Source organism: Rhinolophus hipposideros (genome assembly GCF_964194185.1).
Source record: "Rhinolophus hipposideros genome assembly, chromosome: 11".
NCBI lineage: Eukaryota > Metazoa > Chordata > Mammalia > Chiroptera > Rhinolophidae > Rhinolophus > Rhinolophus hipposideros.
In genome coordinates this window covers 82,636,143-82,648,648 of record NC_138057.1, presented here as the reverse complement: position 1 = coordinate 82,648,648, position 12,506 = coordinate 82,636,143, and the positions used below count along the sequence as shown (strand labels likewise).

The window sequence follows — 12,506 nt, the reverse complement described above, 5'->3', positions numbered from 1 at the left end:
GCACCCCTGGCCCCCCACCCCCAATACACACCATGGACCTCACCTGTCCTGACTTCCGAGGGGCTTGGGGTCTTCCTGGGTGGGGGCGCTTGGAGGCCTGTGATGAGGCTTTGGGGCCTTTCAGCTGTGAGGCCCAGAGGCTGGGTATCTCCACCAGCCCAGGTGGGTGACCTGGGAACCCACCCGCCCAGTGGCTTCGAGGCCGGGGGTGGCAGGAACAGCTCTGCAAACAAGACCGGAAGCAGGAAGCTGAGACCCAGGCACTGACTGGGGTGGCCGGAGCTGGACTTCGCAGCAGGGTGGGGTCATGCATGCCCAGCACTCCCTGGTCCCACCTGGGACCAGGCTGCTTGGGTACTACTGGGGAAACTGTCACGTGGCACTGCAGGAGGGCACTGCGCTGGGCAACCCCAGACTAGCATACCCACTGCTGCGAGGGCCCCCAGGGCAAAGTGCCCTTCGGATACCAGACGCTGTCCTGCTCTGGGCTGGCCATGGCTCCAAGGGACCGCTTGTGGGAACATCACCAGGAAGCAGACATACAGACCCCTGCCTGATAGACACGTGAGTAAACAAATCCTAGCAGGGGCAGAGCAGGGACTGCGAGGCCCCAGAGCGAGGGTGCTTCTAGAGGGTCAGTGTGGCCACTAGGACGAGACCCTAGCAAGACAGAAGGAAGTGAGGACCCCGCCACGCAGGAGTCCAGCTGTGAGAAGCAAGTGCGAGGGCCAGAGCCCTGACGCACCTGCACTGGACACATTGATGCAAAAGCCCGCCTGCCTGGGCCCAGGGGGATCTCAGAAAGGTCCTTGTGGATCCAACACAGGAAGAAAGGGGGGACGGCTGCCAGGCCTGAATCTGAGGACCTCAGCCCTGGCCTGGACTGGGGAGGTGGGGAGGACGCTTCCAGAGACAGTTGGGACAGTGGGCCAGGCCGCCCGCTCCACCTACGTGCAATTCCCCCTACGTCCACGTGGGGGCGAGCCCGGTGCAGCGAAGGGGGCGGGGAGGCGTCTGCACACCTGGCAGATGGCTGGCAGGTGAGCCAGGTGAGGTGGCTTTTCCAGGTGGCAGACAATAAAAAGAAAAGGAGAGCCCCCGTCTCAGACACGTGACCCCCGCCCCAGGACCTCCTGCCTGCCAGCCCCCTTTCCTTATAAGACATGAAGGGGAGTGGACAGTGGGCAGCGAGCTTGGGGATGGCCCGTTCCCATACTGGGGCTCCTGGGTCCTGTGGTCATCCTGGGATAGTTGGTCACTGTCTCCAACAGCCCAAAACCCCCTCCCTGGCTCCTCAATGCCTCCCCCCACAAGCCCTTGGTCAAGCAAAGTGCAGGCAACTTGGGTTTGAACTGACTTTATTATTCTGTAAATGTGAATTTTACAAAGCGCTTTACAATGAACAATCACATCCTGTTGTCTCTTTGTAACGGATTTCCACCTTAGCGGCTCTGAGCACGCTAGGAGCCCTGTTTCCTGGTCGCTGGCCGACGTTTCTGTAGGTTGAGTTACTGACACAGCGTCAGCCTTGGCTAAGAAGCAACAGTCTGGACTGTGGAGTGGCAGCACAGAGACTGAGGACACAGGAAGAACAAAGGTTTCCCCCATCTTCAGAGAAAAAAAACGAAAAAAAAAAGCTAGCATCTTCTGTGGCTGAAATCGAAGTCAGTGGTATGTGAAACCAGCCTTTATACAGGAACAGTTTATTTTATTTCCTTGTTTCTTAACAGTCGTGAGTTACAGTACTACCTAACCCCTCAGCAGACTCTACAACCGGCTCCTTTGAAAAGTCTCTTTTCCCAAACATTGCGTGCAGAGGGTGAATGGTCTGTTTGCACCCCGTGCCATCCAAACGTTCAAGTCAAAAAAATGTATACATTTTATACTTGGTTCTTTTTTTTGTCTGCTAAAAATAGTATTGCAAGTTTTGGCTTCTGTTGACATAAAAATTACAATCATGTGCAAAACCCTAACAACGAAGCGAAGCGACTGATCAGAATTCAAGCAGGTTTGTCCAATCTAAAGGCTTTAGATTCTGTATAATTTTCCTGTTCACTTTTTTTTTTTCAGAGAAATACAACAAACAAACAAACAAAACCCCCAAACCTTTGCCACGTTAGAAACGTCTTGTACCAAGCCCTAACGGCCTCGGGTCTCCGGCAGGCGACGCTCGGAGCCAGCTGGCGACAGACAAAATGACAGATTTAGGCAGCAGCAACACTCTGAAACAGTAGCTAAAGCTCGAGACGGCTACGAACTCTCGATTCTGCGTGTCGGATCCGCTGCTGGCAGAGGCAGACACAGGCTCCTCGGACTCTTCAGTTGGTTAACGGGCAATCGGTCCTTTTCTACCACAGCAAGTTATTTCCACAAAACCAAGCTGTCTGAGGGGAATCTAAGGGTAAATGGTTGGGGGTGCACTGGGCCGGTGCTAGAACGTTCCCGCCGTTCAGGGCCGGCACCCCAGCGTCCCGCAGAGCCCGGGGCAGGCTACTTGGGCCTCCCTACCCCTCCCATCCACACCTTTGCCCTCCTCCCAGCTCTGAACACAAACACAGAATGAGTGTCCCCGCAGGAGAAGTACACCAGGCTCCTAAGCCCCCACCCGGCCACAGTCACCCAGCCCCAGATAGCCGGGCGGGGGCCGCAGGCTACACGCCTGGAGTCTCTCCCCCCTGGCCTCTAGTCCACATTCAGGGGCAAGGTAAGACAACAGAATCCAACGCAAAGTTATGCGACCACAGAAAACTCTGGGCGAGGCCAGACACAGTGCAGAAAACAAGACAGAGTTCAAGTACCGAGGCACGCAGGCCGGGGGGTGGGCCCCACCCGAGCTCACAGTATCTGTCACATACCGATCCGATCCGATCCCTTCCGAGGGACCTCTCGCACTCCTCGCCAGCTGCCTCCGGCAGCACCTCCCATCCCGCGGGGGTTGGGGAGGGGCAGCTGCCTGATCCAGCCGGCGGCCACACCAGCTACCAGGCCATCCAGTCCCTTCTCTCCTCCCCAAAAAGGCGCTGCTATGACTTAGCTTTATAATAGACTCTATGTAGTATATGTGTATTGCTAATAGTCAAGCTTAGGAATAAAGGTGCAGACATGTCATAAATACTGAGTGGCTCGTCTCTCCAACATCAGGGTCTGGGTGTCAGGATCACGCTGACAGGACAGGAATTAGTCGTCTTGTAAACAGAGGAGGGGAAGGGTCCGGTTTTCTTAATTGGTTTTCCTTGGGAAAAATGACCAAAAGCTGCTAAGGCACTCTGGAAGGCCCCTCCGAGCCCGGGCCGCCGCCGCCGCCCCGCGGAACATTCAGGCTGCGGAGAGACGCCCCACAGATACAATCATCAGCCACGCCCGTCTGCAAACGCTCCGGACCAGGTCCACCGCGGGACACAGTTAGTGCAAAACGCTCGCCGGCCCACCCGGGGCACGGAGAGCTCAGAACCCATTCACATTTAACGATTAAAGTGTCACCTATAGCTCTTGCCTTCCTTACCCAGAACACAAAACAGACGGCGATTATAAACAATTAAGGGGCAGAGGTCACAGGACATTGTGCTGGCCTGGGCAGCGGTCAGGCCTTCTCTGTGCAGCACCCCTCTCTGTCCTGGCCCCACGTGGGGGGCCATGCCCACTTTAGAGCAGAGGAGAGAGAGGGAGACAGAGAGAGCCCTTCTGTCAACAGCCAGGGCAGGAGGGCCTGTCTCCTGAAGGTCCCCAGGGATGCTCAAATTAAAGTGCAAATTTGGGGGGGTGGGGAAAGGGGCAGATAAAGGGACACTCCAGAGGGGACATGGGTGGGGGTCAACCTCACCCACCGTCACCTCCACTGCCCTATGGCCACCCGAGGGTGCTAGGGATTGTGGCCTCCTCCCAATTCCAGGAGGACTTGGTCCTGGTTCCTAGTGGGCTGTGGGCCCGGGGCTCAGACAGGGGAGGAAGACGCAGAGAGAGGCCTGCTTGGGGCCAGGTGGTTACTCGAAGCCCCAGCAGGAGGTGGAGCCCTTTTGGGCCCAAGACCAGAGCTTGGACTTCCCTGCTCAGGAGAGGGGCTGAGATTAGCTTCCACATGCCCACCTGCCACCCAGGGTCCTCCCACCCCTTTCCAGAAGCTGTCAGATCTTTCTGGAGGGCAGGCACGTGTTTGGCCTGGCTGGAGGCGCCCAGGAGCTGCATGCGGTCTGGGAAGGAGCCTCTCCCCCAGGCCTTCCCCAGGGCCCCTCCCACAGGAAGGGTGGCGGTCAGCAGGCATGAGGAACTCGAGTGGGAAAGAGCCAGACACCCCCATCCCAGGCTGCCCACGGTGGGACCCGGCACACAGCTCTGCAGCTGGGGGGCTCCCGGGTGTCCTGTGGGTCCTGGGTGGGGCTGAGCCCTCCCTGCCCAGCCTTGTGCATACACACAGGCAGAGTGCTGGGGACAGAGGCACAAGAGCTCCCTTAAGTCTTGGACGGAGGGGGTGTTCTGGCCATGCCTGAGGGCTCATGCAGAGCCCCTGGGCCAGTGGCTACATGAGCACTTTGGACAACCTGTGCCCCTCTCTCCCCAAAACCAGCAATTAAGCTTCAAAGGGAACATTCCAGCCTCAAACAAACCACCAAACTCTACGGGCCCTTCCTTGCTGCCCCTCCCCACAACATTCCTGACCTTCTGCACCTGCTGCCCTAAGTACCCCTGCCAACTGCCCCACCTCAGGGCTCTGCTCACCACCCACCCACCCACAGCCTCTGGCACGTACCCCAGGGCTCAGAGCACAGGATGGAAAGGCCCTCCCAGCCCCAGCCTGGCCCCTGCTCTCCACCAAACAGCCCTGCCCCGCTGGCCTGAGTGGCCTCCACCTTGTCACACACCCTGGCTGCATTTCTGGGGACCGCCTGTCCCCAGTGGGAGGTGAGTGGGCCCTGGCCCCAGGGTGGAGGGACATGGTATGCAGATGACCCTACCCCAAGCCACAGTGGGTTGAGGGCAGGGACCTCCAATCCTCCCCAATTTTTTGCTCTTTGGGTCTGAAAGTTCCCAAACCATGTATGAAATAGATCTAAATCAGTACGAAAACAAATCAACAAAAACAAAATCCCAACAAGGCCGAGGACAGTGTGGGTGCAATGGGGTGATGGTCTCCCGCTCCACAGGACAGTGAGACCCAGGCGGACGGAGGGCCCGTGAGCTGTGGGGGTGGGAAGCAGACACAGCCAAGCACCCTCACCCCCCCCCCCGTGCTGTCACCACTGCTCCCCGCACACACTCAGACACACACGCTCACTCGCTCGCACACACCCACACCCCACACACACCACGGACCCAGCAGGCCTGACCCCGAGTCTCTCGGAAGAAGGAAAAACAAGGAGTTTGGCCCCTGGGGGCCCAGTCCTGGCCGTGGTGGGGGGGTGGAGTGGCGGGGGGTTCCTCACAGGTAGGTAAGGACACATGCCCCCACGCCACAGGCCCCTGGCTTCGTCCAGGCAGAGAGCAAGAAGGGTGGGGGGCTGAGCAGGGCTGGGCACCGGGGCTTGGCCTGCCTCTCGCCCCCTCCCCAAGAAGAGGGACGGGGAGCTACGACTTGGAGACTGACCTAGGGTATCTAAAGGGGCCCTGGGGTCTTTCTCGCAGCCAGGCCGCCAGTGGCCTAATTGTTTACAGTGTCACGAATGCGTTTGTTTCCTTCATAGATTTTAAATACAAGCAGAATAAAAATCACATTTTTTTCAGGCAACAGCAGTTCAGTAGGTAAGTGGCTTGATCACATTTGTTTGTATTAGTAACGCATGCAAGCAGCTAGCACAGTCCCTGACGAGCCCTCTACAAGGTCCCTGCATAGGCGCCTTCCTGTCTCCTGGCTGCCGGAGTCTGGGGCCGGCTGGAGCTGGCGCTGCCCTGCTCGAAGGGCTGCGGGGGGCTCTGACCATCGGGGGGCAGCGTCTCAGGCGCTGCCACCTCCTGGATGACAGAGCCGGCACCGTCGGCCTCCTCGCCAGCTTCAAAGGCAGGGTTGGCGGTGGCGCCCAGGTCGACATTCACGTTGTCAGTTCTCAGAGCCACGATGGTGGCGGCCTCGCCCCGGCGCTCGGTGTAGAGGCGCTGCTCGAATACCTGCGCCGCTGTGGCGGGTGGGAACTCGGGGTCAAGGGGCGCGCTGGCAGCCGAGCCCATGACACTGCGGTACATCTCCACGCCCTCGGGCAGCATGGACTTGATCTTGGGCAGCCAGCGCTTCCGGACACGGCGGGCGTTGGTGCACATGTCCGCAGCAATCACGTTCATCTCACTCTCCTTGAAGCTGGGGGCGAAGTTCTGACAGTACACTGCGAGGACAGGGCGGGAGGCGGGCGTGAGGGGGCCGCTGCGGGGCCTCGGGTCTGCTTCCCAAGGGGCCACGGAGCCGAGACACCCAGCATGGGCCTCGGGGTCAGGGCAGCTATGTGAGAGTGGCCACTCCTGGGCCGGGGGGCAAAGGATGGGGCACCTCCAGGGACTGCCCTCCATCCTGCTCCCCACTGGCACCAAGACCACGTGGCCATGCAGGGCTGTTCTGACCTCAGCTTGAAGACCAGCAGCCACCCTTCTCACAGCTCAGCCATGACGGCCACGCCACACTTTGGGACAGTTTCTGGCCAGAATGTCCGGGGCAGGAGAGACAATCGGCTGTGACCACAGAGGGCCCAGCGGGCTCTGGCCCCTCCCTGACAACTGGATGGCTGTGTGGCCTTGGAAAGGCCCCTTGGCATCTGCGGGCCTCACTTTCCCCCTCTGTCCCGCCCACCTTGGATCCGATAGTGATGAGGGCCGGGTAAGACAAGCCTGACCGATATCCCCGCCCTGGCCAGAGCAGGACTCAGGGCAGGGCCTGGACGAGCAGTGAGGACAGAGGAGGGAGCAAGCAGCCACGGTATCACCATCGTAACACCCTTATTAACAATAACCCCTCCCCTCCTTTTTCCACCAGGAGCCACAAGACCCAGCTCTCCAAGGGCATGGAGCCAGGAGGGAGATACCCCGTGCCAGCCCCCACTGACACCCCTAAGCCCTCCCCATACCCAGGTGCTGTCCAGGTGGACACGCCCCTTCCCAGCACCCCACTCTTTGGGACATAATGCCCTACTGCAAAGGCCCCTCTTTGCTCTAAATCAAGGAATGTTTTATAGCAAGAAGCTGAGACAGTGTTTGGGGTGCCCACAGCAACAGGAGGACGCGCACTTGGTCAGAGTGGCCCTCAGCAAGCACAGGCTGGCTTCTTCCGAGGTGGGGCTGCGGGACGGGGAGGCGGCAGCCACGGAGATGGCCGGGCCCCTCCCCCGCGGGGAGGCAGAAGCCGCTGAGCAGATGGCAAAGGCTCAAAATAACCTCCAAATGTAAATAAGGGGTTTTGTTCAAAAAGGAAAATTAGATCTATTTCACATATTAAAATAGTTTCGCAGCTGAATTCATCATGCTTGGAAACCTACCAGGGACGTTCACACCTGGAGACTTGCTCCCGGGAGCTGCTCTCCCCTCTCTGGTGCTGGGGAGAGGCTGCCTTTCCCAGGCTGAGACCGAGGGGCTTCCCGAGCTCCTCCAGACCCCCCACCCCCACCAGGCCCCAGGCCCCCTTACGTTTCACAGCATTGAGGACTCGGCTGTCCAGTGGCTTGCGGCTTGGGTCACTGGTGGAGGAACGGATGCCTGTGCCACAGCTGTTGGCCAGCGTGTTCCTAGCAGAGGGAGGCGGAGTGAGTCCCTGGCCACAGGTGACGGCAGGAAGGAGCTTCCTGCTCACCTGCTAGATGGGCCACCTGGTCTCACTCATGGACTGGGGCTCACTCGCAGGGATTGGGGTACAGTGAGGGGAGCAGGCCCGTGCCCTCCAAGCCCCGTGGCGGGGAGAAATGAAAGCCCCTCAGGGGAAGGGGCTGCTCTGGCCCACCCGTGTCACTTTGTTGGGGGGGGGCCCAAGCCCTCCCCAGACCCAGGTCCTGTCCAGCTGGACACGCCCCCTTCCCGGGACCAAGGGGCTCTCAGTCTGACACTGCAGTGGGAAGTCAGAAGCCTCGAGGCAGACAGCTCACCGCGCAAGGAGACTCTAGGAGCTTCTGCACGAGGGACCCACCTGTCAAAGAAGGTGGCGAGGAGCCGTCGCAGGAGCACCTTGTGCTTCACCCCTGCACAGAGGTGGCAGTTCATCAGCTGCCCGCGAGTGATGTAGACCCCGGAGCCTGCAGCCGCCAGACAGAAGACAGTGAGGCCCAGGGCACGGCCTCCCTGGGTGCTGCTCTGGCAGGAAGGGGCACACACTGGGCGGCAGAGCGCCTTCCTGACTACAGCCACCCCGCAGGTGCCCACCCAGGCCTGGGGCCTCGCAGGCAGGAAGCGTCGCTCCAGACTTGCCTTGGGGTGCTGAGGCCCTGTCACTGCAGGAGGCAGCCTTGGTGGCACGCTCAAAGGCCGTCCCCAAACTACCCTTCCAGCTTCGTGGGAACATCCTGGCTTGGTGGGGGTCAGGGAACACTCTATCCTGTCTCAAGGTCCCTTCCCGAAGACCAGAGTCACAGATAGTGATGAGGAGCCGGCTCATGGGGGCCTGCCTGGGGCCTCCGTGGGGCGCACGGGGAGGGAACCGCCAGCCCAGGGCCAAGGGACGACCAGCAAGCCCACGCAGTGCTGTTTAGCCGGAGAAGCCTGACAGGCCCGGGCACCCCACCAGGCTGCCCACAAAGAGCTGAGATTGCAGGTGGGGCCTGCCAGGAGCTCGGGGAGGCGTCCACTTACACTGATGTGACCTGTGGGAAAGGAACTCACACCCGAGTCAGAAAGGAGGAGAAACAGTGTGAAAAGCAGAGACGAGCACACACCCCACAGTGCTCCCGGGCCTCAGGCGCTCTCTGCTGGGACGGCCATGTCTTTCCTGGCCTTTCTCTGTGACCTGAGTGTGCACCCAATGTGCTTACTGGGAAAGAGGAAAAGCAGGGCTCCCTCCTGGGGGGCAGGGTGGAAGGACGATACAAGGCCCTGTTATTCTTGGGGGGCTCCCAGCTTGGTGGACAGAGGGGGCCACACGAGCCAAGTCTCTGGGGAACCGGCAGCCAGCGGTTCAAGAGACACAAGGCTGTTATTATCAGGGCGTCTGGTCAGTGGTGTCCCACAGTCCCCAGCCACAACATGCCAGGTGTCCCTGAGGGCCCCACATCCACCCATCTCATGTCTGCAGAGCCTCAAACTCAATAGCAGAGCAGGTCACCCTGAGCCACAAGAACTAGACACCCCCTCATTGTGGGGAGATATGCAAAGGGGGTGCTGGGGTACGGTGGGGCCCAACAACCTGAAGTCTAGCTGTGGGCCAGATCAGGGACGGTGGCTAGCACTTGCCCCCTCCCAGCCCCAAACACTGACAGACAGGCTGCTGCAGGAAGGCATCCCCTGGGACCATGCCCACACAGCAAGCCCTCAGCCAGGGAACCCACCCCACGGCCTCTCAGCACCCATCACAGCCCCACACTGGCACTGCCCGGACAGGAGCCCCGCCAGGCCCCGCCGAGAATAGCGACAGCAGAAGAGGCAGGGGCTCAGGGCACAGCCTAGTGTGGTCCCACCCCACTGGCCTGGCCAGACCAGCCTCACCACCCGGCTGCTGTCCTGTCAGCTGAAAGGGGAGGCCACCCCCTGCGCCAGTGGTTCCCTGTAGAGGGGACAGGTCTGAAAGAGCCCCATGATGCTGCTGGGGTGCAGCGGTTGGGGGTACAAGACAGGAGTAGGGGACCCAGCGGCTGGTGGAGGACCCACACAGAGACCTGAGGGGGTGGGAGGCGCCCATGGTCCCGGGCAGCCCATGTTTGCCCACCCAGCCCCGTGAGTGAGGGGAGCGATCCCTGGAAAATGCTCCATGTCTACCAGCCAGAGTGGCAGTGTCATCATTTCCATCTTCCACTCGAATAGCCTTAAAAATCTAAAAAACAGATCCCGACACTGAAGGGAGAAATATTTCTGACAGAGGCACCAGCCCTAACGCGCCTCTGACTCGATCGTGTTGGTTCTGCTACAAAAGAGCGCCAACTCTGTGCCTCTAGCCGTCACCCTGCAGCGGAGGCAATGGGACACCTCAGGGGTGGGGGACGGGGGGCTAGTAAACTGTACTCCATTTGGTTTTATCTGTGACCTAAATTAAAACACAGTCATGATTGCCTCCCCTGCCAATCAGAAGCGAGACCAGCCCAGGGGATTCAATTAAAATGCTAAATTAATTCAATTGAATAACTCCTCTTAATGACACATTCTTCTAAAAGGAAATTAGAGGAAATATAAGATGTTCTGTCTTTGACTGATTGGTGATGAGTACATCGTTCACAGTTCTAAAGAACAAATACACGAGAGGGCATCTGCATGTAAGAGCGGGGCACCGCCAGGCCTCACCTGCCACCAGCTCCAGCTTCTCGCCGGGGTCTCCCTCTGAGTAGAGCTTGGGGTGGCAGCGGTACCCGATCTGGCTGATGAGGCTGGCGGGCAGGGCCACGAGGTCTCTGCGGATGAGGACGCAGGAGCGGCTCTCCAGCGGCACAGGCTCTGGTTTCTCTTGTACTGTGGGCACAGAACCGACCCACTCAGGGGGTCCCCGGGAGGAGCCCTAGGCAGGCCCAGCCAGACTCGCTCTCAGTGCCCACCCTTCATGGTCCCTGGGGCCCAGGTTAGACCCGCTCCCTGCCTGCCTGGTCCCACCCTCTGCAGGGAGGACCAGAGTAAGCAAGTACACAAGGAGGAAGGCAGGCGACAGTTGCCCGGCCAGGCCTGGGAACTACCTGCCCTCCCGACCACCCGCCTGGGCCTGGCCTGCCACGTGCCCTCTGGGTCTCTCTCCTATGGCCGGGGTGGGGGTTCCCCTGTGGTGCTCACGGAGGCCCCAAGTCTAGTGGGTACTTGCTGGCACCTGCCACACCCACCGCTATATCAGGTGCTGGGAGGCCGAGGGGGGAGTGCCCAGTCAGGGGTTCAGGTAGCCAGGCAGGGGGGAAGCCAACGCTGCATGGAGAGGACCCCGTCCCACCAGGCTCCACACCCCCAGTCCTGCTCCGCACCCCCAGCTCCCACAGCCCCCTCATTTCCTTACAGACCCTCCTCATTTTCTGCAGGATCAGAGAGAGGCCCGCACAGAGCAGGCCTCTGGACTGCCTTCCTCCCCCAGCAGCCCCCCTTCACAGGGCACGCAGCCACCAGCCTAGCACTCTTCACCCGGCCCAGACAGAAGGCATGCCCCCTGTACACAGGCGATTCTGGGTCATCTCCCGGGAGGGCCACCTGCTCCCAGCCAGCTGTCATCACTGAGGACTCACACCTGCTCCAGGGTGGCCCCCTGCACACCGGGCTGGGTAGCAGGGCCTGCGGGTAGAGGCTCGCAGGGCCCATCCCTCCTTCCCTCACCCGCCACAGGTGCACTGATCAGGGCAGAGTCAGAGAGGGGCTATTGGGGCGGCGGCATTTCCCACCAGGCATGCTGGTGAAACTCAGCAGGATTGGGGGAGGGATCAGCAGAGAGTACCTGAAGAATTTTCCCATCCCAATCCCTCACCCCTGGGGGGCTGGGGAGCACAGGAAAAACAACCGGATGACACTTTCAAACAGAATTCCCGCCCCCCCGCCCCTCCCCCCAGCCCGCTGTGACCACAAAGGCGGCGGCAGCCTGGCGCCTGGCATTGACAGAGCTCACTGGATCCACAGCTCCCCACTATGCGTTCTCTAGATTGCACGGTTGTTTGCGCCCTCATGCCGCCCGCACAGCCTGAGGCTGTTGGATCCAGAACCAGCGCGAGCGTTCTATTCCTGCCCCGCACGTGCCGGTCGTGCCAGCTAAAAATACCTAGAGGGGGGCAGCTGCACATCTGGAATGGTGCTCCGAATTCCTTCCTTGCCCCTGCCTTGCCCCCGCTTCCCCTTCCAGGGATGGAGGGGACGAGGTATAACTAGGTTCTGGAAACCAGGAGAGCTTGTGTGGGGTGAGGTGGGGGCAGAGGGGGCACAGTGACCGCGTTGCTCTCATGTCCCTGGTGGCCTTTGGATGGCTCATTCCAGCCCGATCTCAGGGTGGTAGGTGGCCCCTTGGTGGGCACAGGAGACCCAGAGGCCTCCCCTCCTTCCAGGACCAGCCACATGGCGAGCTGCCAGCCTCACCATCCACGGCTCAATTTCAACCAGCAGCAACTTGGTTTCCAGGATTGTGGGCTCCAGATATTTGGCACCATGAAATGTGGAGAGAAGTGTGGGGAGAGCAGTTAGCTGTTCGTACTGGGAGGTGAGTAATCGCTCTGGATGTGGGAAAGGTGAGTCATGGTCATAAAGGTCTCAACGGATGAATCCGGAACAATAGCTAATCTGGGCGAACGGGGCAGCAACAGCACCGCAGGCAGGCAAGCAGGTCACACTGCCTGAAGAAAGCATAAGTAGTCATGGGACACGTGGGTGGGCCCTCCCAAGCTCGGACTGGGGATCCAAAAGGGTCCCCGTGTGCTTTGGTGACCTTGTGACTCTGCATGAATCCAACC

General features: G+C 60.0%; 1 protein-coding gene across 5 annotated transcripts in view; it reads right to left on the bottom strand.

Annotated features, from left to right (window-relative positions):
* Window positions 1-1,343: 1,343 nt before the first annotated feature.
* The window catches only part of NACC2 (NACC family member 2), a 64,544-nt gene continuing 53,381 nt past the window's right edge, over window positions 1,344-12,506 (bottom strand). For all 5 annotated transcript variants that reach the window (XM_081066598.1, XM_081066599.1, XM_081066595.1 and 2 more), the window contains 4 exons: window positions 10,387-10,551; window positions 8,090-8,195; window positions 7,597-7,694; window positions 1,344-6,308 (listed from right to left, as the gene is read on the bottom strand). In XM_081066598.1, the coding sequence (XP_080922724.1) occupies window positions 5,806-6,308; window positions 7,597-7,694; window positions 8,090-8,195; window positions 10,387-10,551 (872 nt within the window). In that variant the 3' untranslated portion in view covers window positions 1,344-5,805. The remainder of the gene's footprint in view (window positions 6,309-7,596; window positions 7,695-8,089; window positions 8,196-10,386; window positions 10,552-12,506) is intronic.